At 48.6% G+C, this 27,508-nt stretch overlaps 1 protein-coding gene across 1 annotated transcript in view; it reads left to right on the forward strand.

Moving 5' to 3' along the window:
- Positions 1-1,214: 1,214 nt before the first annotated feature.
- The window catches only part of LOC130577763 (collagen alpha-1(XXVI) chain-like), a gene marked incomplete at its 5' end in the record, with an annotated part of 58,476 nt that continues 32,182 nt past the window's right edge, over positions 1,215-27,508 (forward strand). Inside the window, 2 exons of the mRNA XM_057373349.1 lie at positions 1,215-1,256; positions 16,665-16,726. Coding sequence (XP_057229332.1) covers positions 1,215-1,256; positions 16,665-16,726 — 104 coding nt within the window. The remainder of the gene's footprint in view (positions 1,257-16,664; positions 16,727-27,508) is intronic.

Below are 27,508 nucleotides of genomic sequence, written 5' to 3' on the forward strand. Positions count from 1 at the left end.
TGTTTTTCTAAGCATTTGGAGTTGTTGCTGTGCCCATGCTGCTAAAGGCCTCTCCTCACCTTGACTCTTCTCGTTGTCACAAAGCTCATTTTTAGCTGCTGGGAAGGTGCTGGGCTCTCCTCCCCGGGGCTCAGCCAAAGCCACAGCAGCTGCTCTCTCTCCTTGCACCCGGGACTGTTTTTTCCCCACCGTGCACGATGGAAGCAGGGATGCCGTTATCCCAAAAACCCACCCCAGATCCAGTCCCAGCCCCTTTCACCCTCAGCCAGCAGGGATGCCACAGCCCGTGCCCCTCAGGAGGTTTGTCTGAGGCTCTATTTCGTGGAAGCACGCTCTGCAGAGGTGGCAGGGGCTGTTTTACCCCCTTTTCTCCCTGGGTGTGTGCTGGGCATGCCAGGGGTGCCGTGCTTGGGCAGCAGAGAAGCTTCCAGTCCTCTCCAAGGTTTTGCTCCATCAGCTTGTCACCAAAACTGTGGGGRAAACAACAGCTCTCCAACAACATTTTTAATGTTAGGGAGTCAAGGCATTACTTTATTTTGTATTTTGGCCAGAATGTGCCACTGAAATAATTTCATCCACACACAGCCCAGGTGTGCAGAGAGAATCATTCCAYGGCACATGRATTTTAYAAGATTTYCCCCARACTTTATMCAGTCAAACCCCAGAGAACTCYATTGGTTCAATGTTCATTGGTCCAAAGTTGCTCAGTTCTCAATATTTGGGTTCCTGTTGGATCTGGATTTCTTTGCCTCTGATCTTCATTAGGTTCTCCTTCTTATCTGTCTTTTCCCAGTCCAGGTGTCTCTGAACAACCAAGGGGGAGGTTTGGGGCTGATGTTCTGTTGATGGTCACTGATGGCTGTTGATGGTCATTGATGGTCACTAATGGTCACTGGTGGTCTTTGATGGTCACTAATGGTCACTGATGGTCACTGGTGGTCACTGATGGTCACTGATGGTCCTTATCATTTGTGCTTCTCCCCCTGTTGAGCTGTTCAGCTCCTCAGCCCTCACCTGGTGGAACAATGCCTTCAAAGGAACTCCAGCGCCTTCCCCAGGGCAAAGGTGAACAAAATCTTTGACTGAAATTACATAAAAATTTTTAAACTGGTTTATTTTCCAACAAGCTGAGTGARCTTTTCCTCTGCTGAGCCAGCACTGGGCAGGGCAGGGTGTGAAGGAGCCCGGTGATAATTCCTTGTCTCCCCCCGCAGGTTCCTCCGGCCGCCAGCGCGGGTCCTTCCCCAGCCCGGACCGTAAGTGGGCACCACCGAGAGGCAGAGCCCGGAGCAGTGGGGGGCACTCCTGGGGAGGGGGGCTGTGCCAGCCTGGGGTGCCCTTTGCTTCTGGGGAGAGGCTTTTGGGAGGGGGGGTCCGGGAGTCCCTGCCTGCTCTTTGCCTCAGTTTCCCTCCAGAATCTGTGGAAGGGAAGAGGGAGCTGGGAATGGCCTGCTTCTCTCTGGGAGCTGCCCAGGTAGTTCCTGATGGGCACTGGGAAGGGCCATCCTGCTTGCACCTTGCTCCTTCCTGCTTGGTTCTCTGTCTGAGAGAGGACACCATGCTCTGGGGCTGTCCCAGGGTATCTGCTGTGCTCTCCTCGCTGTTAAAACTCTGTTCTCCCCAGCCTGCTCATGCTCCCCATCAGTCTTTGGGGGTGGGATGCTGAGAAGAGGCAGAAATGGGGTTACTGGATGAGGTGGGTGCTCAGAGGGATGGCGGCTGTGGCATTGTTGGCAGCTGCAGGTTCTTCCATGAGAACAGAGGTTCCTCAGCTGCTGGCATCCACCAGCTACTGGTGTTGGGGTGTGCTGGTGCCTCTGAACAGCCTCCCCTGAGAAAAGCAAGCCGGTTTGAAAGGCTGAAAGTGTGAGAAACAAAGCCCACTTCTCTGTTTGATTTTTAGAAATTTAATAAGGCACAAGAGGGGACAAAATCAATAAAGCAGAAGTCACAGTGCCGGGCCCACAGCTGCAGCCGTGGCTATGGCACAGTCACTAACAACAACAACAACTTCCTTTGATATTCTTTCTATTGCATTAGCCAAATACAAAATCAGAAGCAATTATACGTATTCAAACATTTTTTCACACTGGTTTGCAAATTTTAGGGGCTGCTTCAYAGTCATCTTTGTGGTCAGGGGCAGTTATTCTTGTCTTGGTCATCTGTTATTTCTTAACACATCCAACAGGCTTCGACATCCTCAGTACAGCAGTTATTGCAACAACTCTTAACCAACATTAGCATTAATATATCTGTAGTTATTTTTTAGTAACTCTAGTATTTTTTAGTATTAAAATAACTCTAAGCCTTAGCGAAAGCCAATATCTACTTCCTCAAATACATTAACTATGTCTGCAAAATCATTTCTGCAAAATCACCCTTATAATGTACAATACATAACATCTACGTTAATGTGTGCAAAAGCCAGTATTATAATATATATTTGTCACACTCTAATATCTGCGAAAGCCAGCACTGTAATATGTGTTTATCACACAAGACTGATTGAAAGCTGGTTTGTGTTTGCTGGTGCATGAACTGTTTGTCTCCAAACCCGTGCTAAAAGTGGCTTGAAAGTTATCTGGTGCAGGTACAAGACCTCAGCCAAGGTTTGAAATTCCAAAATGTGTCTCCAGTGATGGTCAGTACCAGTGAGGAGCAGGAATTCACATGGGAGTCTTGGTATCTGGTGGCCACGAGCAGGTTCTGTGGAGGATGGGATAGCAGAGGAGTTATCCCAGCTGGGCTGGGCAGGCAGGGCTGTGACAAGAGCTCTCACTGCTCCCCTTGCTGAACCCAGCAGAGAAATCTGCGTCCCACAGCCCAGAAGCTCCTGTAAAGCCTCAGGTTAGGAGAAGCCCCAGTCCTTGTGCCCACACTCTGCGGAGATGTGCTCTGTGCTCTACCCTCGGGTGTCACAGAACTGCTGATTCCTCATGGAATGGCTCCTCAGGGTGGAATTTTCTGCAGTCTCAGGCACAGCTGGAGGAGTGGGAAGCAGCCAAGTGGGCAGGGAGGGCAGCCTGGGAAGGATCTGCCTCAAATCTACTGCTCTGCATCCCTTGGGTGGGACTCTGAAGGTGCCCAACACCATTCCCTGAGCTCACTATGGAGACCAGAGGGCATCTGGAGTCTGTAACAGCTTCCTTGAAATTCTTAGTTTTTATTGGATCGGAAAAAAATCAATATCTGAACAGAGAACAATCCTTCTGTGTGGTGTTGCCTTTTTTAACCTAGAAATGAAACTTGAGATGATTTTAGTACAGGAGGTGATGTAAAAGTGAGYCTTTATTGGAGCTCYAGGGGCAGCCATGGAGAAACTTCCACAAAARTCCAAAGGGGCTTATAAATAGAAAGGAGAGGAACTTCTTACATAGGCAAATAGTGACAGGACAAGGGGCAATGGTTTAAAACTCAAAGAGGAGAGGTTTAGATTCGATGTTGGGAAGGAATTAYACCTTGTGAGGATGGGGAGGCYCTGGCACAGGGTGCCCAGAGAAGCTGTGGCTGCCCCTGGATCCCTGGAAGTGTCCAAGGCCAGGYTGGACGGGGTTTGGAGCACCCTGGGATAGTGGAAGGTGTCCCCTGCTCATGGCAGGAGATGGAAATGGATAATCTTTAAGTTCCTTTCCAACCCAAACCATTCTGTCCTTTCATGATTTATAGGTTGGTTGGATTTTTAAAGTTTTTTTTTGACTGTRGAAGGAATCCTCCTTCTTGGCAATCTGGCCTGGGATTCCTCCTGTTGCCTGATGTTTGAAGGCTTCCTTCTGTGATTTGATTTTAGTAACTCAGCTCCCAAATGCTGCTCTGATTTTGGGATGTGGGTTGAACACTTTGGAAGTGTGGGGTTGGGCAGCGAGGCAGAGACAGCATTGTTTGGATGTGGTTATGAGGCTTTTTCTTCACCCTGGTGATCTGCACCCCAGTCCTTTGGGACTGTCACTGCAGCCATCTGGCCTCAGGAAAGGTGGGCAGGTAGCACAGTGCTGTGTTTGCTGCTGGGAGGATTTCAGAATCCTGAGTTGCTGCTGGATTTCCCAAATGCGCAGGAAGGGCTGGGTGTTTTTCTTCTTTCGTGGGCTCCTGAGCCCTGCAGTAAAGATATTCCTGCAGATGCTCCTGGCTGCACCCAGGCACTCCCAGCCCTTCCCAAGRTGGGTGTCTCTGCCTGGCCTTTGCTATTGGCTGCTTCTGAGGCTTCAGCCCATTAGAAACTTCAGTTTCGGGGAGTGAAGCGGAATTTAAACTATCCGAATACTGTCCTTTGTGTCAAATCAAGTGATTTGTTAAAGTGAGGCCAGATTTGTGGGGAGAATCAATCTTTTTTATTMGATCAACTGATGTGGAAAAAGCAGACAAACTTTGAGGCACATTAACCCTTCTCCTTGCGGGTGTTTGTGCCGCAAGAATGAAGAGACCTGTCTRGGGAGGCTGTGCTTTAGGTTGTGCATTCCCTCTGACTGTTCCTCAGCACTCTTGGTCTGAACACAGGCATGGGTGGTATTTCTGGGTGTGCTTGCACGGTTTTTGGGGAGGAAGACTCGCCACCCTCTGTGTTTGGACACTAGATGTTACTGCAGAACAAATAACGGGCTCTGCTCCGCAGCTGACTCACTGTGCGACTCTGGGGCTAATTACCCGATCCCTCTGTGCCTCCATTTCCATCTGTAGAATGTCACAGATGCCCACCATTCATAAACRGCTTTCAGATTTCCAGATGAGGTGCTGTGTAAGTGTGGAACAGCATCGGTTTGTGCACATTGTGCTGGAGGATAATAGGAACCACATGCGGTGGAGGAGCCTCGCAGATGTGCCTCCCTCGCTGCTGATGATTTAGCACAGCACTAATTGCGCTAAAAGAGGGGATTGCCTTTGTTCTGATGCAATTGTCACCATTAAAGCCCTCATTTGCCCGTGGCTAGCGGAGATAGCTCAGCGATCCCCCGTTGAGGAGAGCTGCAGCGCCCTGCCTTGAGATTTTCAGCGCATGAGTTCGCTTTTCCAGCACCTCCACACCTCTGGAATGGGACTGGCCATGGATTAGTGGGAATGTGCATTTTGCTTGGTCTCCAGCTGCATTTAGCACATTTTTGCTGGCACATCCTAATCTCCAAGCTGAGGCATTCCCGGTGCCATTTCTGGGTGTTGCACATGCAGGAATTCCCATTTATCGATAAGAAAAGCTGTGGGAGAGCGAGAGCCTGGCAGCTGCTCAGCGTTAGGTCAGTTCTCAAAGTTTAAAGGATTTGTGGGCTGTGATGGTTTGGGTTCAARCAATTAACTCTCAGGAAGGGGCTGAGAGTGTCTTGCAGACACATTTCATRGAGAAAGATGAACCAGAACAGTTAAGAGCTCTGATTTGATTAAGTGCCCTCGAGTTTCTGTATGGTGCTGTTGGGGCTAAACTCTCAGTGGGTAGGAAACCTAGAAGCTCTTTGGCTGCAGGACAATTATGGCTGTTGCTTCCCACTGCAGTCTGGCCCTGTKCTTGTTTTAAAGTGCCAAAACCAGTCCTGCTGCCAGCAGCATCCCCTGGCAGCCGGCACCGGTGACCTCTGCGGCTCGAGCTGGGTCATTTCAMAGCCCTGCTCGGAGCTGATTTGCAGTGTTTTGCTGCCTGGTGCTCGGAAGTGCCTGCTGATGCTGAGCTGTTGTGAGCTGGTGTGGGACTGGAGGGGCTGGTGGTGTCTCTGGAGGGATCCAGTTCCTGCTCAGTGCATCGCAGGCAAATCGCACTGTTCTGGGTTTGTCCATTTTGGGGTCACCAGCTCTTACCCCCATTCCTCATCGGTGCTCAGAGGGAGGGTCAGAATTCACTGTCAAAACCTGCACAGCTGTCAGAGTAACACAATATTGAGTGCATGGGTGACAGGTGTGGGAGAGAAGGTTGGCTGACACTCAGCCTTACCCAGCACTCGCCGTGCTCCAGGAGAAACCTCCCCGGATGCTGGGCCTGCATTCATGGGGCTAAACTTGTCATTTAAGGCATTATTTTAGGGGAGTTTCAAGGTGGAATCAGCCAGAACCTCAAAATAAAGCTCCTCAAGSTGCCACCAGCGTGTGGTCTCTCTGGGGACATGCTGTGCTGCTCGTGGGTCAAAATCACAGGTCAGAGAAAGTGCAARTAGAAAAATGGTGATTAAGGGCTTGGTCCCATCAGACACTGASTGGATCCCCAGGTTTGGGAAGCATTCAATGAGTTTTGGGTTAAAMCAACAGAATTCAGGAATCCTGGAAAACATTTTGATTCTGGGTATCCTCTGATTTTTCGATCTRCAGTGAGTTGGAGGAGTGGCTATTTTGAAGAGTTAAAAACCTGAAGGTATAATTGAAATGTGCCTGGCTAACCCCAAGCAGAAATTTCCCTTTAATAATTTTTCTTCTCCCAGAAGTTAACAAGAGAACAGAAAACAAACCCAAACAAAAAGTCCTCTGCACAGYTCTGAGCTCACCAACGGGATGCAAACGTTACTTTGTTCTTCCCATTACGGGGACCAGAGGATGTGAGGGATTTGCTGGGTCCCCTGAAAACCCAGTGCTCCTAGGTGTCCTGGAGAACAAAACCACAGAAATGTGGGAAGGATTCCTATCTGTGCTGCTTAGTTCTGTAAGGAGCACTGCAGAGCTCAGGGGGATTTAGATAAAGGTCAGGAAGGAATGAGCAGCACTGGGCAGAGCAATGGTCATCGAGGGATGTCCTGGGACCATTCCAGCCCAGCTCCCAAGAGTGATGGTCACTGGGTTGTGCAGGGCAGGGGTGTGGGGCTGTGCARAGGAGGGAGTGGGGGACAAACTGTGGTGGGGTAATCCTGAAGCTGAAAGGCTGACATGGTGAATCAAAAGTTTGCAAAATTGCCCCTGGCAATAGCAATAATAATAATCATCACCATCCTCATTATGGTAATAATAATCATCATCATCATTATGCATTTGCTGTAGAAAGCACATGGAAATGTGGTATTTTGGTGCTCAGGGAGCCAAATTCTTCTGAATTCTGACCATCCTTTTCAGTGGCTCAAGCAGTTGTTTTCTTTACTGATCTTTCAGCTGATTTTTTGTCTTGGCTGAAGGAAGCAGTGCTGAATGTTCTGGAGGAGGAACAAGTGGAGCTTGACTGAGTATCCTGAGTGTCACAGATTTGTGGGTTGCAGGGATTTTGTGCAGAGAGGACGTGTCCAACCCTAGAGCTGCCCTGCAGTTCTSCAAGCCCAAATAATAAAACTCAAAGCAGGGGTAGTGTGGGAAGCTGGGGAGAGACTGCAGGGAATGTGAACTGTGTGTGACATTTAACAGCGAGAAATAGAGCTTTGTAACCAACCAGAAAAAGGTAAAAGTGCTCAGCTGCTGTAAAAGGAGGTGTTTAGATACCAGTGAGGAGATTTGTGATGATGCCTAAAACAAAGCTCACCTGAAATGGAGGCCAGACAAATTAAGAGAATAAAACCAGACAACTTTAATCCAGGCCTGCTGGTACATTAAGGGCAGACAAAGCCTCCTCTTGAGGCTGCACCCAAAATGGACCCTGAGCCATGAGATCTTCACCTTTTCTAAGTTGTCTTATTGACATATTGGGCCTCAATTCCCCAATTCCACCTGATTCTTTCAGGTGATGATGTCAACCACCCCAAACTTGCTCCTCACAATTCACTGTTGTTTCCATATTTTGGGGCTCTGAGGCATCAAAGTGTCCTTGAATTTCAGGCTCAGAGAGGAATTGTTTTGTCTAAAGATGGGAGAACAGGAGCTTTAGCACTGTACTAGAGGAGTACAAGAATACAAATGCGTGAAAATACAGAAACTAAAAATCCTAAGGCATCAGTGGGAGCTTAATGATAATGATCTCCTGCTGGGATGAAGGGCCCAGGAAGCAGCTGCTTAAAAGGAGATGCTCAGCTGCCAGCTGGGGGATGTTTGTGGGGGACTCATGGAAGATTTTGGTCTCCTTCTCGAGTTGTTTGTGAAAGGAATGAGAATGGAGTGTCTTTACAAACAGACTGACTCTGGGGGTAAGATAAGGCTGATACTGGGAGATAGAAGGAAACAATGGGAAGGATTTCCATAGGAATTCCTTTGACTGACTTATCCCAGACTATGTTAATAGACTACAAGAGAAGAGACACAGAGATGTATATTGAAAGGGGGAAATGTATGTTAAAAGGGGGGGTTTCATCATGTTTTTCAGGGAGTCTGTACCTCTCAAGTACCTCAGCCAATGGGGAAAGAGAGAGAAAACTGTGGCCGGGAAATTAGGATTAAAAGAGGCTGGGTCCTCTGTCAATTTGAGAGATCCCATGGGAAATGCCCATGAGCTCTCCCTTTATTCATGAATAAAGTTATGGGACTCCTCTGTCTCCTTTTTGGACATAAACCTCTGGTGCTTGTGGATTAATTTTCCTAACATTTGCAAGGTGTGGAGAGGTACCATGAGATATGAATGGCCTGATGCATGGCACCTTCCCCCATGTCTGTCCATGTGAGAGGTCCACTGACAGGGTAGGATTTGGGGTCAGAAATCCCAATATTTCCTGCACAATGGTTATCTCACTAACGAGATCCCGGCTGTCTGGCTCTGCAGTGCTTTTATGAAACACAAGCCCCAGCTCAGTTTGGCTCGGGCTGTGAGAGATTCCCTGCCCTGTGTTATGCAGGTGCAGAACCAATATCGTGGGAGTCCCTGCAGACTCCACAGCCAGCCTGATTCAAACATTCCCTTTTGTCCTGTCTGCTTCCTTACTCCGTGTTACACTGCCTTTATTTTCACTGCATTTCCCCCTGATTGCTCCTCCCAGCAGGGAAAAGCAGTCTCATTTGTGAGGGATGTGGAGCCATCTCAGCGTGAGATGGTTTTTGGCTGCAGTGGGGTTTCTCTGGGTCCTTCACTGGGGTCAGGTCCCACAAAGTCTCTCTGCATGTCATGGATCGGGGATTGAGGCAGAAATGAGTGTGGTTCGATGATAGTGCTGATGCCTTATCAGTCAGGCATCAGTGGGATCAGAGATGGGATTTTGGCACATTGAGGGTTGGACCAGATGTAGGAGGAATGTTTTCCCCAGCCCCTGTGGACATTGTGCCCTCAACCTCCTGGCTGGAAGCCACGTGRACTTCCTCCTTTTAATTTGGGGAATTTTAATAAAGTTTAGATTAGCCCTGTCTTGCTGTGAGAGGTTTGTTGATACCTATTGTTCATCCCACCCGTGTATCTTTATTTTCTGTCTTTTTATTTGCTTTATTCTGCTTTGCTGCCATACCCTGCTGTGGCTGTGAACCAGGGGAGGGTTGTTTGGTGCAAAATCAAAATTATTGAGCAGCCACAGTGCCACCAGCACTACYTGGAGCACCAGGATCAGCAGCTGCACTCAACAAGGCTTTAGCAAACTCATTCTGGACAGGTAAAATCTTTGAAGAGCACAAATTCCCAGTCTGGGAGCAAGTAGAGATAAAATTAGTGAGTGGGGTGGGAGCGTGCACGTGTGAAATTTTAAATAAAACAACGTGAGTGATGTGAGCTCTTTAAGAATAGACCTGGGTGAATAAAGGAGATTTTTTGGCTTCATTTGTCAAATAAAAAACCAATAAATTGGAAAGAAAAATTAATTTGGAATATCTGAAATGAAAATTTTAAGGTTTTGAATATAATATAATTATATCATATATATATCATATATATAATATAACACAATATAATAACTAAACTCTTTCCTTTGACCCAAATGAAGCCATTTACTTTCATTTAAGACTTTAATTTGTTAATTTCTTTTTAATTTAAGTGAGATTTGAAAAAAGTTCTATTCAAAACTTAAGGTTGAAACATTTCATTCAGAAGGTATGAAAAATCTTTTAAGAAAAAATCCTAGAGATAAAATTGAAAAAATTTAAAAAATGGAACCCATTTTTTTTCACTTGAAACAATCTGCTCAAATTTTATGTAGCCTCTCAAATGTAGTTGTTACTTCAAAAKAATTTTGTAGTAAACTTTCTTTTCACTCAGTTTTGCTGAGGCTTTTTTTTTTACAGACATTTCAAAATCACAGAATATCATGATAGTGAAAAAACACTCATTGTTTGTTCAYGAAAAACAAAAGCCTTTTCCAATTTGAGAAGGAAAAGAAAAAAGTAGACAGGAAAATGAAGTATGAGCACTTTACAAGCGGAAAAGGATCAGATAGCAGTTCTCATAAGAAAGGAAACCTGAGCTGCTTTTTAAAGATAGCCAGTGAAGTTAAGGCTTGCTACAATAGAGATATGAGAGACATTACAAATGGGGGATTTTTGGCAGTGGCTGGGGCCTCGTAGCAGAGATGGTGAATTATCTGGAATGAAGGTAAAAAAGGCAAAAATATTCCAGAGGTGTTCTGTTTCATATTGATAGGCAACCTARTAACTCACCATTTCCAGGTGAAAATAAAACGTTCCAGCCTGCACAATCCTGAYGTGAGAGCTGTGGGAAAGAACAAACCCTCTTTGGTCACAGAGACCATCTCTGAGTGTTTCTGAGCTCAGATGTGTGAGATGTTTGAATTGTGGTGATGATCGGGCTGRGGGACGTGTGGGGCTCTGCAGTGTGGTCCTGAGCCTGGGAATTGGAGGAATTGTCTGCTCTGAGGGATTTTGATGGCTTTTGGCACAGAAAGGGGGCAAGAAAGAAGGTGTTCTCTCTCCCTTCTCCCTCCTGCCTTCCACACATCCCCATGGCTGACACACAGCCCTGCTCTGCTGCATTCTTGTGGGGGAATATCAGAATGGTCTGAGCTGCAAGGAACCTCAAAGGGTCATCAAGGGGATTGGAAGGGGATGTGGTGTGTAAATACCAAGCTTGGAGCATGCCATGTCTGCAGGTCAGCCAGGACACAGATTTCCCTGCAGCTGGACACAGGAAATGTTGGGAAGAGGAGGCACCAAATGCCTGGTTCCTCCCTGGATCGCTGTCTCAGCCTGTCTGTCCCATCTGGGGCCCTTCCCTTGCTGCTGTCATTGTCACAAGGGGAAGAGGAGGGGCAGGCACCAATGTCACCTCAGTGGTGACCGGGACAGGAGCCAGGGAATGGCTGGAGCTGTGCCAGGGCAGGTTTAGGGTGGATATCAGGGAGGAGTTCTGAGCACTGCCCAGGCTCCCAAGGGAATGGGCACAGCCTGAGGCCTCCAGAGCATTTGGACAACGCTCTGAGGGATGCACAGGATGGGATTGTTGGGGTGCAGGGCCAGGGATGATCTCTGAGTCCCTTCCAGCCCAGGACATTCTGTGATTCTGCGCTTTACGATGCACACAGTGAGTCAGTCCAGTCACACCACACAGCAAACACAGAGTCCCAATGATCCTACACCAAACAAAWCTCCAAAAGCTTCCCCTTGCAGAAACAGATCCTGCTCCAGCTTTCCTGGGATGGGAGCTGTGGCCAGAGTAGGAGCCTTTCCCTTTCAGAGCTCTCCAGATCTTTGGTTTCCCAGCCTTTGCTCCTCGGAGAAGGCACTGCTGGCTGGCAGTGGTGTCCGTCCCCTCCTGGCTGCTGTCACCCTCCAGTGCTCAGAGCAGAGCTGCTCCAAACAAGCACCATTAATAAAACCTATCTAGCCAACATCTGACTCTCATTAGAGGAAATGTGTTGAAAAAACAGATCCCAGGTTGGCTGTGATTTATGGCTYGGGCCTGCTATCCTTCACAAGCACTGGCGAAAGCTTGTGCAAAGGGCCAGAACATAAACTACTTAAGGAAACTCAGTAACCATGTAAAAAGGCTGGAAGGGTCAGATCAGACAAATTAAAGAGAGGTGGAGATGCAGGCCCAGGCTGGCTGTTCCCCACCGAGGGCCACCTAGGCAGGCACAGGAGATCTGTGTTCATATTCCTGCTGTGGAATTTGACTTGAAATTCCTTCTGTGCCAATGTCTGGAAGTGTCACTGCTCTTTTTCTGGCTGAACTCAGTGTGTGTGTGGCAGTAAGGRGATGGAGGGGTCGGTGGTCTGGTGGTTCCTTTCAAGAGTGTCAAATCAAACATCTCTGGTGTGTGAGACCATGGGTGCTCACCGAGTTCATGGTGCTCCCTACTTCCCTGGGGAGTTTTGAGCTTCATCCTTTCCTCTGTGCAAACAAACGTGGCTGACTGGGTGAATTCAGCTGGCTTCTTCCAGATTTGCTCAGGGATTGCTCTGAATTTGTCCTGGAGGAAGGAGTGTGCTGAGCAAAGCTGGTCTCAGCTTGCTTTGACAGACAAAATGTTTTCCCCACRGGACCTGCTGGAGCTGTGTGTCACTGATGTTTTCAGGGCAGTGTCCCCAAACCGTGTCTGGGGTGGGGCAGGGGCTGCTCTGAGCTGKWTGGTCCTTTTTCATCCTTTGACCTYGGATCCTTTGCAGGTTCTTTRCACTGAGCTAAGGATGGRTGAAAGGAAAGTGAGGCTGGGAGGAGGGCAGTGTGTTGTTTGGAGGCTGAGCAGGTTGAAGCACAAGCTGCAGGTGTGATTCTCSTGTCTCCAAGCCTGACTCTTCCCTACACCCCATTGCACTGCAAGGCTGAGGTTTCTTGTAATAGCAAAATATGCTCTTGAAAAAAACTGGCTGCAAAGATTTTGTTTGTTTAAACAAAGGCTTTGTGATTCCAGAATTCTCTCCCCTTTCATATGCTATAAGCCGCCTCCCCCACCTCCCCTCTGAAACACAAATCTTGGAGCAATCCATCAAGAAAAAGAGACAGAGCCTTGATCCCTTGACTTCAGTTGAGCTGTGCAATTTATATCTACTGAGCATCTGGCTGAAGGGAAACTAAAAGCTCTTTTAATATTCTGCAGAGACTCTGGGTGTACAAATGAGTGTGAGCTGTCAGAGCTGAGAAATGGGGCAGAGGTGCCAGGAGCTTTCTTTGCCATTTCACACAAAACTGACCTGCAGCCCTGTGGTGAAAGCTGGGCTGGCTCTTTCTTTACTGCCCACAGTGGCACTGGGATAACTGTGCTGAAATCATTAGAGCCCTGTTGGTGTCAGGCTGTTATCACACCTTTCTGGTTACGATTTGAGTGAGGAGTTTGAAGATTTGTGGGGCTTGAAATTATGAAAAGCAGGAGTGCCAGGTTAACCAGGTACCTGAAGCCATCATTCACTGCTGCAGGGCATCACTCCCAGGGGTGTGCCCAAAGTGGAGGTTCAGGCACAGTCTGATACCTGTTGGCAGTGCTGGTGGCTCAGCCTTTAGCCAAGGATGGGCTGAACCCAACCTTTGTGTCAGGGTTGAGGGGGTCCCAGCTGGCACAGGGTGTCTGGCTTGTTATTTTCCACATCTCCTCTGCATGGGAATTTTCCATCCATCCAGTTGCATTCCAGCTGAGAATGGGAATGGGAAGGGAGAAATGTGCTGGGACAGGAACAGCGAGACAGCACGGAGACAGACTGGGTGTCAGGGATGTGCTGGTACCGTCTCATGTTCGTTATCTCAATTATTTATCCTCCCTGCTGGAGTATTTCTAAAACAAATCCTACCATGTGTTTTGAGGTTGGGATTCACAGAGTGAAATCACAACTCCTTTCTCAGATTTTAGCTGGAAAAGTACAAATCTGCCAACTAGGAATAGAAGGGAAATAAGCTGTGGCTCTGTGTACAACAAGTGATGGATTTGTGCAGATATGGAGAGCGTCTGCTCTGCAGTCCCAGGTCACAGAGTTGTGTGCATTTGCCCCAGTATTGTATTTGTTCCATGAGAAATGATGATGTGAGATTCTCAAGCTCTTTTTAATAACACAGATTGCTTTCACCCTGATCAGAAAATTCAGCCTCACAGTCCCAGCCAGGCCTTGGAGCCGCCAGCCATCAAGATTAGGCACTAAATACTTCAGTGCATCATAGCCAGGGAAGATATTTATTAGTTTGATTGGTCACCAGCATCCTCAGGCTTCCTGCAAGGACAGATGTGGACCCCAGACCATAAACAGCCCCTGGTGGGTTGTGAGGGAGCTTTGAATGGAGAGTCTGACACTGCAGCCCTGAGCATTCCTCTCTGCCTTGGAAAGCCCTGTCTGGTGCTGCTCAGATAAATAAATGTCACATGGATTTGCTGGCACGACTCTTGACTTAGCAAGATCTTTTGCATTAGGATATCCACTTTCTGGATTATTTAAGTGTCTTTTGGGTCCAGGCTAAGTGCCTTGGGTGTGGATCTGGGTTTCCAGGCATTTCCAGGATCAGAGATCAAACCCAGCTTGAACTGAAGTAGTTCTCTCTGACCCAGGCTGTGCTCTCTGYGTGTTTCAGCATCACTCACACGAAGATCAGATCAGTACAAACCTCACATGCAGTGACACTGCTGGCTTCTCTCCTCTTCTGGCACTTTGTCCATTGAAAWCAAACCTTTTCAGCTGCAAATGCACCTGAGAGGGCTCTTTGGGGCACTCTTCAAGAGCGGAGAGAGCTGCTGGAGCGGTGCTGTCCCTGCATCCTGCCCAGCAGAGATGAGCAGTGTCCTTCCCCTGGGGAGCTGATTGACTCCCCCCTATGCAGAGAGGGGTATGAGCCCTTTTATTATGAGCTGAACTTTCCAAAGGGACCTAAACTGGTCAGTCCACCTTCTCAGAGATGCCCAGAGATGGATTTTAGACAGTTCAAGTCCATCTCTCTAAATCTATGGGATTTACTGAGATGTGCAAACCAGCAGAAGGGAGAATGGAACTATGTGTTTTATTTGCTCTGTAACACATCTGGTACAACTTTTGGCTCATGGGAGTATTGGATTTATTCAGCCTTATMTTTCTGTGGGGATGAGCAAGATCAGGAGCCTGAGGCCAGTTACACAGAGACACCAATTCCCTGTTTTACACAGCACAAGCAGATCCAGACCAAACAAGCCTCACCCACCTCCTTCCCCGTGGGACAGTGCACTTAAGGCACTTGCATTTTCATGGGTTGATTCGAGCCAAAAAGTATTGCCCAAGATCTGCTGCAGAGAATAAAAACAAACAAAAGTTATTTTCTGTTGGGTAAAAGAAAATCCATGTCAGTAGTGGCCTGTGAGGAAATCCCTCCATCTGAGTGTTCCTGACACATCAGATGCTTTGTCTGCAAAATGCTGTGTGTGATGAGGTGGGAGATCTCWGTCTGGCTCCTCTGGGAAGCTGCACAGCTCCTCACAGAGGGCCAGGGTGAGAATTCCTTTGGAAAGGGGATGCAGTGGGTTTTTGCTAGCACTCAAACAATCCTTTTAGCCTGTAAATCAGCAGGGTGGAACAGCCCAGCTTTCTGTCCTTCCGAGTTGTGCTCTCAAACCTCTGTGTGGCTGAGAGCCATCAGGTCATGCCACCTGCTCAGAAAGCCAGCAAGGGTCTGGGGCTGGAGAGGTCCCTTGGGTGCAACAGGGGACAAAGCCTGTTATGGGGCAGCTGACCCAAGTGCTGGGGTGATGTTTGCTCAGGCCAAAATCCAAAATCCCTTTTGGAGGAAGGGGTGAATCCATGTTCACCCCTTCCTCACCAGAGGAACCCTTCACTCTGGGTTTGCTCAGCATCCCCTGCACCATCACAGCCTCAGCTGCACCAAGAACTGCAGATCAGCATTCCCAGCCCCGTAGAAACTCCAGAAGGAAATCCTTTCTCCATGGCCAGGAATGAAAATGGGCTCTGACCCTGAAGGAGCACAAAATGCACAGAGAGATGTGTTTCTCCTCTGTGGGATGTGAGATGGGATTCATCACCTGAATGAGGATGGTTTATGCCCTGGAACACTTCATGCTGCAAGTCATACTCCCTTTTTGAGAGCTGCTGTGCTTCAGGAGTGGTCCAGCCTGGAAAGCTTTTCTGAGAGCTGGAACAGGCAGTTCCCTTCTGCTGCAGAGCACTGGGAAAGCTCCTGGTTGATGAAATCTCTGCTCAGGGCTTTATCCTGCTTCACTCAYTTCAGAATTGCTGAGATGAGACCAGAGGCAAAGCAGCAAGCCTCCTGTTTGGATCAGGGATGCCCTTTGGATGGGATGGAGCCATCACTTTAACCTGCACTCAGAGCTCCTTTCTGGTAGTGTTTGTTCTCAYTCAGGCCCCCTGTCAGGGCTCCTTTGGTGGCTGCTGGCTGTCTGCTGCTCCTCTGCAGCAGAATGAGATGGAAATCAATTCATGCTGCAGCTTTGGGCTGTATCAGCCCTCAGATCTGCCTTGGGTTTCCTGGCTGTCACTGGGATGGATGCTCAGTCTCATCAATCTGGGAGTGGGAACAGGGCCTGGGAGCCCAGGGATGGAGCAGGACCCCACAGAAATGGGCATTCTGTGTGTTCACTGCTTTCCTTGGTATTTGAGCAGGGAAGCAATGCAGGAGAGGGTGTTAAATGAGACCTGGGAGAGGGGAGCACGTGCCACAGCAGCTGGCACCATGAGCAGGACAAGTGTCCCTGCCTAGACAGCAGCTTATCCTGGTTGGCACCAAAAGCCTTAAAACTGATTTTTATTTCATCTGCCCTCTACACATTGGGAACTTAATTCCACACTCTGCCCCACTAAACATCCCCAAACAAGGCTCATGTTATGTGGCTGTAATGGGTGACCTGTGCAGTGGGTTTGAATATTTATTTTGCCCCATAACTGATCTTGGCTCACTTTTCCACGTGCCCTGGGTCCAGGATGGGGATGGAGCCCTGGGTTAGCATGCAGAGTGCCTGGCAGGGCAGTGTGACACCGCTGTGTTTTGTTCTCTCCAGAATGCATGAACTGCACCAGGCTGGCRGACATGAGCGAGAGGCTGAACACGCTGGAGGCCAAGGTAAGCACWGCCTTTGTTCTTCTGCTTGGCRAAAATTCCCYAGAGTYKCTGKTGAAAAACCTGTCGATTTGGCAGCYCTGGAGAGATAAGGAGTCTGTTCCTCTGCCCCAGGAATGAGGCAGCACCGCTGTCCACACGGGCATTGCCAGCCCCTGGCCCTGCTCCTTCCCTTCCTCTCCCCGTGTGCTGCATCCCTGCCTCAGCCCAGCTCCTCCAAAATAATGCTCAGACCTCAGAAATAACGTGCCCCATGTTCTCACCACGTTTAATTATCCCTGTGTGCCTGTCCCACCTGCCCCTCCTGCCCTGCCTTGTCTCTTCATGTTTTTCCTTTTCCCTTTCCATCCCTCTCCTGAGAATGGCAGGAACTCGTGCATGGTTTAGTGGAGACAAATATTAGGGGGAGACCTTCACTTTGTGGAGTTGGGTTTTTTTTTCCCTACAAATCGTTTTAATTTCTACCTACTGGGATTCAGATAAATTGTTCCAGCCCAGCAGCAAAGCAGCTGAGTCAGCACTCCCCTTTGATCTGTGGTCCCTCCTGTGACAGCCACTCCTGGCTGTTACTTATCATGCTTTGGTCCCTTTAAGGCATTTCCTGCTGTTATTATTCACTAACTGATGCTTATCAATGACATTAAAGAATTTAGGGAGAAACCTTAGCGGAGGGAGGTGGTGCTTGTGTGGTGTTTTTGAGGCCAGTACATGATATTRTGGTAATTTGGGAATTGTTTGTGCTGAAATGAAGTCTCCTCAAAGCATTCTCAGTTGTATTTCACTGCAGGAAAGTGAAGGGGTGGGGGGAATGAAATTCTGGGGAGCAGAATTGTTTGAGTGGAAGGAGCTGGTGTAGGACAAAGGACAGGAAGCAGCTGGATTGTCCAAGCAGCAGGAGCTGGCAGGTGGTGACCTCTGGCCAGGCAGGGGAGAGGGGCTGGTGAGTGACCTCTGCAATCCCAAATTCAAGTGAGACATGGCCTGGCCTCAAAGAGACGTGAATCAGCCCTTCCCTCCTGGGCTGGGGCCAGCTGCACCTTTCTTCGCTTTCCAGGATTCTCTGTCTGGCTCRGTGCAAAAGGACAAGCAGAGGCTGTCCTGACATCACTCCACACTCTGCTCAGCACTCGTGTGGGTAACAGCGCGTCCAGGCTGGGTCCTGGCAGGGTGCTGGAGAGGGGGAAGGAGGCTCCACCTGCCCAGACCCCCTCGGGAAGCCTCAGGCAGTGTCTCGTGTCTCTGATTTAGTGCTGCACTCAGGCACTTTGTGCTGAGTTTCCTTCTGACTTCCCTCTGCTCCCACACGGATCCAAGCTGGGAGCAAGGCTCATCAAAGGGGTTTGCTTTTACAGAGGGAAATGAGTTATTGCYTTCCTTTTTGAAGTGTTGAAGACCTCTCCTCTCTGCAAGGAGACCTTCTGCAGCACGGCCCAGCAAGGTCCTTATCAACCTTTTGGCTTCCCCTTTGTTTGAAAAGCTGGGGATGCTGTGCAAGAATTGACTGTGGCAATGAAACRGAGAGTGAAGCAACAGCCCATGGCTGCTGCTGCTGTACACAAGAGAAATGTGCTGATTCCCCCTTTTTTCAAGGTTAATTTAAGTTCAGTTTGATCTATGTRGCAATCTAATGAACTCAGTTGTTATTATTCAACAATAGCCAGCATCATTAAGAAGGTGCTCGCTTTAGTTTGGTGTTGCCTGCATTCCTGCTGCGGATTTTGGAGGAAGATCCCTGTTTTGCTGGATGATCTGGACCTGGAGTTACCTCTCAGCTCTCCAAACTGCCTTGTAGTGTGTAATTTCACCACAACAACCTGAAGCTGTTTTGAGGAGGAAAGGAGCCATGGGATGGGCACACACATCTCTGCCAGTGCCAGAGGCTGTTTCCCCCTGGATTTTTGCAGGAATTTCACCCTCCCCATGAGCAGGGCTGGATTTTCTTGCTCCCTCTGGCAAGAGCTGAAGTTGAGGGGCACTGCTGGTTTTGCTCTTTTGAATTTCAGCCCAGAATGACCAAGGTGAGCTCAGGGGATTGGCAAGAACAGCCTGGGGTTCCTTCTTCCCCCATTCCTCCTCAGCTTTCAYAGCAGCCCCCCTGAAAATGAGGATAAAACCAGAAATGGTCTCATCTTTCTTATTACAGGGGTGAGCTGGTTCATCCAAACTTAAGATCAGTGCCCAGATGAGGTAATAAAAGTAACCCTACAATTTTTAGTAATATGAGAGCTGGATCACAAGGTGAGAAGCGAGAATAAACACAGAGCAATCGGAATGAAAAATGACTCATTAAGGACCGGTGTTTTTATTGCCCTTGGGAGGAGAGAGGCTGAGCTGGGGAAGCAGAACCAACTCTTCACGTGCCTCGTGCCTTCCCTAGTGCTGCTCTAGGACGTTCCTGTGGATGTTTCTGCAGGGAGGGAGGTGAGGGCAGATGGAATCAGGTTCCAGCCTCATCTCCTATTTCCAGCTTCCACATTAACTCTCCAGGACAGACCTGGCTTTTCCCCTGTGCTCGACACCAGACCCACTGAGTGCCAGAGATCTGAGAGGTTGATTGATGCTGCTGAGCTTGAAATCTGCACAGCACGGGATCTATGTCAGGGAGGATGGTGTTGGCCACCCTGGGGTCCAGGACCAGAAATTGTGTGGGCTGGAAGAAAACTGCCCCCTCCCCAAGCCCCAGCATGCCAACCCTCAATTCTCTCCTAGGACATCTCAGTTTACACCCCACAGCACCCCCTGACCCCACAGGAGCCTYGTTGGTGGCAGGGCAGAACAAACCCTGCTTTTATTTCATAGGAAAGGTTTCACTTAAACCAGCGCAGCCTCTCAGTGGGAAATGTGTTCAGCCCTTCCTGAATGTCCTGAGCCTGGTGCTGCCCGCCTGTGTCACAGGACTGAGCCCAGACAAAACTCCTGAGTGGCACCACTACCCATGGCAGGAAGGGCTGGCAGCGCTGGCAGGGATGAAGGCAGGGATGCAGGGATGCAGTCAGGGATACAGGGGTGCAGACAGGGCAGGCAGGATTGGCAGGGGTGCAGGGATGAAGGCAGGGGTGCAGGCAGAGATGGCAGGGATGGCTGGGATGCAAGCAGGGCTGGCAGACATGCAGGGATGCAGGCAGGGCTGAGAGGGATGCAGGGATGCAGGCAGGGCTGGCAGACATGCAGGGATGCAGGCAGGGATGCAGGAAAGGCTGAGAGGGATGCAGGGATGCAGGCAGGGATGCAGGCAGAGATGAAGGCAGGGATGCAGGGATGCAGGCAGGGATGCAGGCAGGGCTGGCAGCATTGCAGACAGCCACACACAGATTTCTGCTCATTTTTTTTTCACCCAGTTTCTGTTCATAAGTTCCCCTGCAGAGCTCGGGCAGCACAGCATTAACCCCAGGTTTGGGCTGGAGCTGCAGTGCAGCGCTGGATCCGAGCTGGGAGAGCTCAGCCTTGGCTCCTGACACTGCCCTTGCCGAGCTCGTGGCACTTCACTCCCAGTTCTAATGCCTGGAGAGAGTGATTCATATCCAGGGTCTGATTGATKAATTGTTTGATTGATAAATGACGTGCATAGTTTTTGCATGAAAACARTCCCCGTAATGTGATCCCCCCCACGCAGAAGATTCTGAAAGGTCGTAAAGAAAATCTTGGTATCGTGCACAGAGTTTGATCAATACATTGCTATTTTTCTGATATCAGCCCATTTATTTAGGACAGATTGCCAACAGCACCTTCACTACCCCGTGTTTTGGATGATAAAGGATCATTACTTKGAGTTTTAATGTGATCATTGTACGAAATGTTTCTGGATCTCCTTCTCCTTCCAGGCAGTTACATGAAATACTGGCAGCTGTCTGGGATGTTTTATGGGGCTTCTCTTTTCTTTCTCTGATAGACAATAAAACAATTCCCTGCTGYAGGGGAGAAATATTTGGAAGATAGCAAATGTTTCACGGTGCTGTGGCACGGCTGAGAGATTGGGAGGGGTGCTAGAATTGCTTGGCTGTGAGGCTGCTGCTGGTTCTGCAGGGTGGACGTGAGCAGCTGCTTGATACTTCCAGGATTTCCATGGATTTTCCATGTTCTCTATGTGATAGCCCCTGGCAGTTATTTCCTTTCCTTTCTGAAAAGGAAGGTGTCTTATTAATCCCTAAGATTTCCTCATGGCCYGGTGCAGCAGTACATTGAATTTAAGGAGAATTTGGGATGTTTCACAGGTAGCTATGTAATAACTGGCTGGTTTCTGGTAGCAGTAACAACCTGGAATCAATCCYTGTAAAATTTCTAATTTAACGCTGAGTTTCTGTAGGTCAGTTAATGGCTCAAATGTCCCTAAGAATAAAATGCAACTTCCTGACTGATTCTTACAAGGAGGAACCATGAATCAAAACTGGGTGGGCAAACTGGATTTTGTGTTACTTTGCATCTGTCACTTGTTTTTTTTGCTGATCTGAAATAATCCTGATGATGAGGCTGTTTGGGTACTGACCCTTCTCTCATTTGGGCATCCTGCTRTCTTTCAGAATGRCAGTTAAAATCCTTTCCTTCTCAAGTGTGGTAATTTTTGGACCTTATTTCTTATCACTGTTGGATTGAAGGAGCAATCTGTCCCCTAAGACTGCTCCATGTGTTTGGCCAATGCTGTAAATCGTTTGCCAGAACAACAAAAAGGCTGCAAAGGCCTCCTYGTCCACCATTCCCTCCCACAAAGTCTTTTAGTTACAAGTTTGGCATTTTTAGTCAARTGGATTTAATATTTTCATAAAGTAACCTTGAAAAGTTCTCTTTTCCTGAATGCATCTTAAGTTGCCAAGCAAATTCTCTGTCTACATTAGGAGTTGCTTTTGGTGTGTTTAATACCTGGGAACATGGCTTACAAGCTTTGTTTTTTTTTAAAGAGGAATACATTTGTGAACAAACAGCAGGATTTTTCAAGAGAGGTGTGTGAGGAGTCCAAGGGATGTGCTCAGATCCTTTYGTAATTCTGTGTCCAAACATTCAAACTTCCACTTGATTCTAATCAGAAATTCTGATGSAGCTACATAAGGAAAGTAAGATAAAAAACACTTTGGGTCCTTTTTCTTTCAGCTTGCACCGAGGTGAGCCAGGAGAAGCTCAATCCCCTCATCTTTTCCCTCATTCTGCTCTCTCCTGGCGGCTTTTGGAGCTCCCTGGAGGAGAAGAGCCCATGTGGTGTCTGAGCCTGTTGGAGGTGAATCCCTGAGCTGAGGGCTCCTCCCCTGGGGGGAAGCAGAGCTGATCCCAAAGCCATGGCCRGGCACAGGGGGCATTTGGTCAAGATTCACCTCAGGCTGGCCTGGCTCCCTGTCCCTGGCACTCCTGCCTCCCCAGCAGGTCACAACAATCCCTGGGGCAGAAGAACGTTGGGATTTTGAGGGTGGAAGGTTATAGCTCCCATGTATTTTTATCACAATGGGGAATCTGATTTCACCCTGAGCTCCTTTGTGTGCAGGGCATGGAAAGTTTGCTGGGTCGTGTCCACATCTGGCTCTTGGGGTGCCAGCTGTGGCAGGCTGGGGGCTCAGCAGCACAGTGAATCCCACTGGGGAGCACCTTCAGAGGAGCTCCCAGGGCCTCACAGGACCTTCCCCAGCCCTTCCCTCCCAGCTGCTCTCTCCAGCAAAGTCTCTGAGGGTCTGAGGAGCTGCTGAATGGTGCCTGTGTTTTATCTGAGCCAGGAGCACAGTCTGTGATTTTGTGTCTTCTCTGTCCTGATTCCCCTCTGGAAGGCACCTGCTGAGGAAACAGCTGCATTTTCCATCCTCTTTCTGGAAATCCTGTAGAACTCTTTGTAGAAAGAACAGGAACTGTGCTACCTTTGGTTTGGTAGAAGCCTTTGCTCTGTGTTTCTGTCTTCCCTRCATCAGCTGATGACATAAACCTCACCTTTTGCTCTGCACTGAGTCACCACAATGACATCAGCTATCACTCCCCCCGTAATTTATCAGTGCAACAGAAACTCCTCCGTGCACTAATTAYCTTGAGCCTCTGAGATGCTGTAAGGATGAAGTCACCCAAGTTCTTTCTGGGCACCCAGGTCCTCAGATTTTGGTGGACACTTACTGGATGTCTTTTGGGCTTTGGAAGCCAAGCCTTTGTGTCCATGCTGGAGCCTTGTGTTCCCACATTGCTGTGAAAGGGAGACCATTCCCCATCCCYTGTTTAGGTCTGTCTTGATGAATGATTAAAAAACTCCTATATTGCCAAATAATTTGCTATGAAGAAAGATAYGTCCAACAAGTTATGCAATTATCATTATTAATCAGCTTGTGTCTCCACAAGATCAAGGGAATCTCACTTTACACTGGAATTTTTAGCTGATGAGCTGGATTCATGCAGTTTCTTTTCCTCCTCTTTGGAAAGGGATGGAGGGGAGTTCATTCCACCARTACTTCAAGAGACCAAATATCCCCTGTTTATTAATTAATTATATCCATCTGGATTTTTATCTGAAGAAAAAGCATTCTGAGCGCTGTTGTATCAACTTTTAAATCTTTGGAAGCCTGGCTGCTCTTCCCTTGTTTCTGACACCTACCTAGTCACAGGACATTGGGAATGTGAGCAGAGGACAGATGATGGGAGGAGGCTGCGTTTGTGAAATYTCTTTTTGATGAGTGGGAACAACAAAAATAGGGTTCTGGGAAGCCACCACGCGCCAAGAACAGTCCTCTGACACCAAACATCTCAAGAAGATGAAAACCGTCCTCCCATTTCCATTGTCCCTGGCCCGAGCTTTTGACCTGACGCAAGAAATGTGGTATTTGTCTGAAGCTGAGAAAGTTTGTGCTGGCGGGCGGAGAAGGAGGACGTGGGTTGAGCAAGCTGGGATGGAGCTGCAGGCACACAACACCCGCGTCCCCGCGGGATCCGCAGCCAGGCTTGGAGTGGAGCAGGAGCCAGACCCTGCCTGGGGAGCCTGGTGGGTCTGGGAGTCTTGGGTGAGTCCTGCAGGCAGCAGCCTCTGGTTCTGCCCCCGAGGCAGGGCCAGCCAGGAGTGTTCCCCGCATTCCCAAGCGTTCACGCTGCTCCCGCACGGTGTTGTGGCCCCGTTCTGTCCCTTTCAGCCTCCTGACCCCATTCAGCCACGCCTGAGCCGTGGGCTCTGGACCCAGAAACAAACCCTTGTGCTGCTGGGAGCTCTCTTGCCAGAGGCTCCAGCTCAGCACGGCCTTTTAGGCTCAAATTTGAGTTTTTCCTGCTGTACGTGCAGAAAGACAAACTTTTGAGCACTTTGCCGAGTTGAGGCAACCCTGCGCAGTGCAGGGTTTGGAGGAAAGGGGTTTTTGTGTCCTGGGACCCACAGGCAGCAGTCACTGTCCTCCTCTGGGGCTGGTGAGGCCATATTTTGTTTTTTTGGTGGCATGAGGGTGTTTTCTGCCTCCATTCTTCAAGGAGRAACTTACCCTTTGGAAGTAGGAGCMGCAGCACAGGTGGGCACTGTTTGCCATGAGGATTCCTGGTGAAAACCAAATATTCTTCCCTTGCTGTTATGCCTCTCTCTACCTCAACCTTCCTGACTATAAAATACCAAGATTTTAGTACTGAGGCTTTAATACACTGCACATTTTGCTAATTTTCTTTCTGGCTGTRAGCCTCTGTGGTATCATTTTCTAGCAGTTTACTCAGAGGGCTTGAAACTTCCTCTTTTTTTTTTTAATGAAAGTGGGAATTCTCCTCTAGTCCCTTGACCATGGCAATGGCAGCCTTAAGGAAAACAGAACGTGACAGAAAATGGATGAATGGCTGTGGTGCTATTGCYATGGTGTGTAAGGAGCCCATTTGTGCTGTGTGAGCTGTGAGAGGACACTCCTTGTTGAAACAGCCGTGTGGAGTTTGAGATTTTTGAATGTGACTAAATCCCTTGTGCTTCTCCCTCTTTAGCTTGGCTGTGTGGATCTCACGACTGCGAGAGCTCTCTTCTTTCTGCTTTATTTCTTTTGGGCATTTCTTCAGTCCTAATCATAAAAAAACTAGAATTTCTCAGCAATTTCAAGTCTGGAGACTTCCTGACCTCTATCATTTCGTGCCCAGAGAAAATAAACTTGTTACTATGGTTTGAGCCTTAATGACTGCAAAGTATACATAGTCAATTTATAACAACGCATACTGGATTATCCCATGCATGCCTTCACAGTTTTTACAGCATTTATCAGCAGAGCACTCATTTAAAACATGTTGTTTTAATGAAAAGGATACCCTTGCCACTGTTTTGTGTTGATTATGTGGTAACACGTTTTTATTATCACCCATAAAAATGATTTGGAGCCGTTCCACTCCAGATGCGACCTTCGGCAGAGCCGTGCTCGCGCCGCCCGTGAGGGCCATGGGCCCCCGTGGTTTGCTGGGCCCTGACCGTGGCTGCAGTGATTTAATATCCCTGAATCCCTCAATATCCCACAGCTCTGCAGAACAATTGCCAAGACAGCCCCCGAGTGCCCTTTCCTCGCAGCAGGAKCRCCCCACCCCTGCYCTGGCTGCAGCCCCTCTGATCTGCYACCCCCAGGGTTAGCTCTGCCTCTCTGCCCCAGCACCTTTTGGCARCATCCAGGTGTTTGCTGGGGAAGCAAAAGGATGATGGAATAAATAACATAAAGCGATTCAGAGAAGGTCTTCGGCTCACACTCGAGTCCCATGGCAGCAGGAGTGAAGCACAGTTATGGTAAGGCACATGCTGAAGTGTTTGTTGGACTGATAACACGTTTCCTGGAAAGCCTGACAAATAAATCATCGGATAGGAGCACAGAGTGCAAAAGGCAGATGGAACTGATCCCTTCCTCGCCTGGCATCAGGCAAACCTGGAGAAGGAAAGCATTGTGACTTTACTCTTTTTTGCTATACTCAGAAAGCAGGGCTCTGGAATCTGTAAATAAAGATCCTTGCAATAAAGGCAGAATTTTGCTTGTTTGCACGAGTGAGGTTCAGTTCCCTTGCACTTAACCCAGCTCCCAGTTTAATTAGTTTCTGATTCACCCCCGTCAGGCCAGTACATTCTGCAGGAAGTTCATCATTTCTGGCACTACTGCAGTACTGGCTCTCACCAGGCCTTGCAATAAAGAAGCGATAAACCTTGTAATAATTGCAAGTTAAAAACAAATAAGTGGAGCCAAGTCACTCTCATTTATAATTGCGGTGTGACTTCATTATGTAAAGACAACACAGCGTGTAAAAGCCGAAACTTCCAGGGATTTAGTGGAAAGTTTGAGCCACGTTCCCTTTTATTTCCCTTATCCCTAAATCAGTGTTGCTTAGGTGGTTTTCAAATAGGAAAAGATGATGCTGCGGCAAACCTCGGTGCTGCATGCCGAGAAAAATGTTCCCATGTCAGAGACCAGCTCCCAATTTCACAGAGGCCACCAGTGGCCAGGGGGCACAGCTGGAATCCTGTGGGGAAAGTGGGGTCATTTTGCCAAGGAGTGAAGGTTGTGAGTGCGCCAAACAGCTTGGGGATGCCTGTTGGGATGTGGATTATTTGCAGGTCGTGTGTTTGCAAGGCATGGAAACAGCTGTGGGTTTTAATAATATCCTATTACTTGTAAGCAGAGCTCTTTGAGGAAATYGCCTGCTTTTTTGTTATCTGCTTCAAAGTTAGAGCACTTCAGCTCTTCAAAGCTTCATCTTCTCCATCATCTTTAATTTGGTCAGTATTTGTGCTTTTGCAAGCAGTACTTGTCCTCAGTTTGCTGTCCCGTGTCGGCAGCCCTTCACCCCATCCCAGCTCTCGATCATTTCTGATTTTCTCATTCTGGGTTTGCACACATGGCCCCGGGAAATGCTGTGTCCCCTGACACCAGCTTGGATCCCTGGCTTCATGTTTCTCTCCAGGGACACAATCCCAGGTGGGGCTGAGTCCCTCTGGAGGCAGTGAAATCCTCTCCAAGGAGGAGTGTGGGACCCACTGGCAATTACAGCAGCTTCCTACACTAATTACTGCTCATTTCTATAAACCAATCAAGCTCTAACACCAACATCCCCTGRTCTGCGAGCAGAGCTACTCCCAGCTCCTGCTGGCAAGGAGAGGAGKTCTCAGGACTTCTTCAGGAGCTGTAACCATCCAGATCCTAGCTCACAGACCATAAGATGATGAGCTGGAAGGGACCCACGAGCACCATCAAATTCAATCCTTCAGTGCAAGGTCCATCTGGGGACTGAACCCACAGCTTTGGGGTTGTGTCGTGGTTTGAGCACTGGCCAAATGCCAGGCACCCACGACATCTGMTCATCTGCTCTCCCCCAGCACCACTGAGAGTGAAGGAAAAAAACATTAACAAAAGGGTTCATGAGTTGAGATAAGCACTGGGAGAAAACAGTCTAAGGACAAAACAGGCTCCACTTAAATTACACAGTGAATTTATTTACTAACAAAGTCAGAGGAGGAGAYTGAGAAGTGAAATAAACCCTTAACTCGACCGATCTTTTCCTCACTCCCTCCCTCCTTCCCACTGACAGTGCAGGGCGGACAGGATGTGGGGGTTTGGTCAATTAATCATCAAAACCTTCTTCCACTGCAGAGAAATCGTTCCTCTGCATCACTAGAGGGTCCCTCCCACGGGAGACAGTTCTCAGTGAACCCTTCTGGTGTGGTTCCACTCTCACAAGCAGCACTCCACACACATCTGCTGCATCATGAGTCCCCCCATGGGCAGACAGTCGTGCCCAAAACTGCTGCACCGTGGGTCCCTCGTCCCCTGGGTGCAGTCCCAAAGCCAGACTGTTCCATCTCAGGAGCAAAGCCTCTCTCTCCATGGCTCTCCTGCTGGACACAGCCCCTTC

Source organism: Malurus melanocephalus, unplaced genomic scaffold (genome assembly GCF_030028575.1).
Source record: "Malurus melanocephalus ecotype Western Australia unplaced genomic scaffold, MMel_1.1 scaffold_193, whole genome shotgun sequence".
In the NCBI taxonomy this organism is placed as follows: domain Eukaryota; kingdom Metazoa; phylum Chordata; class Aves; order Passeriformes; family Maluridae; genus Malurus; species Malurus melanocephalus.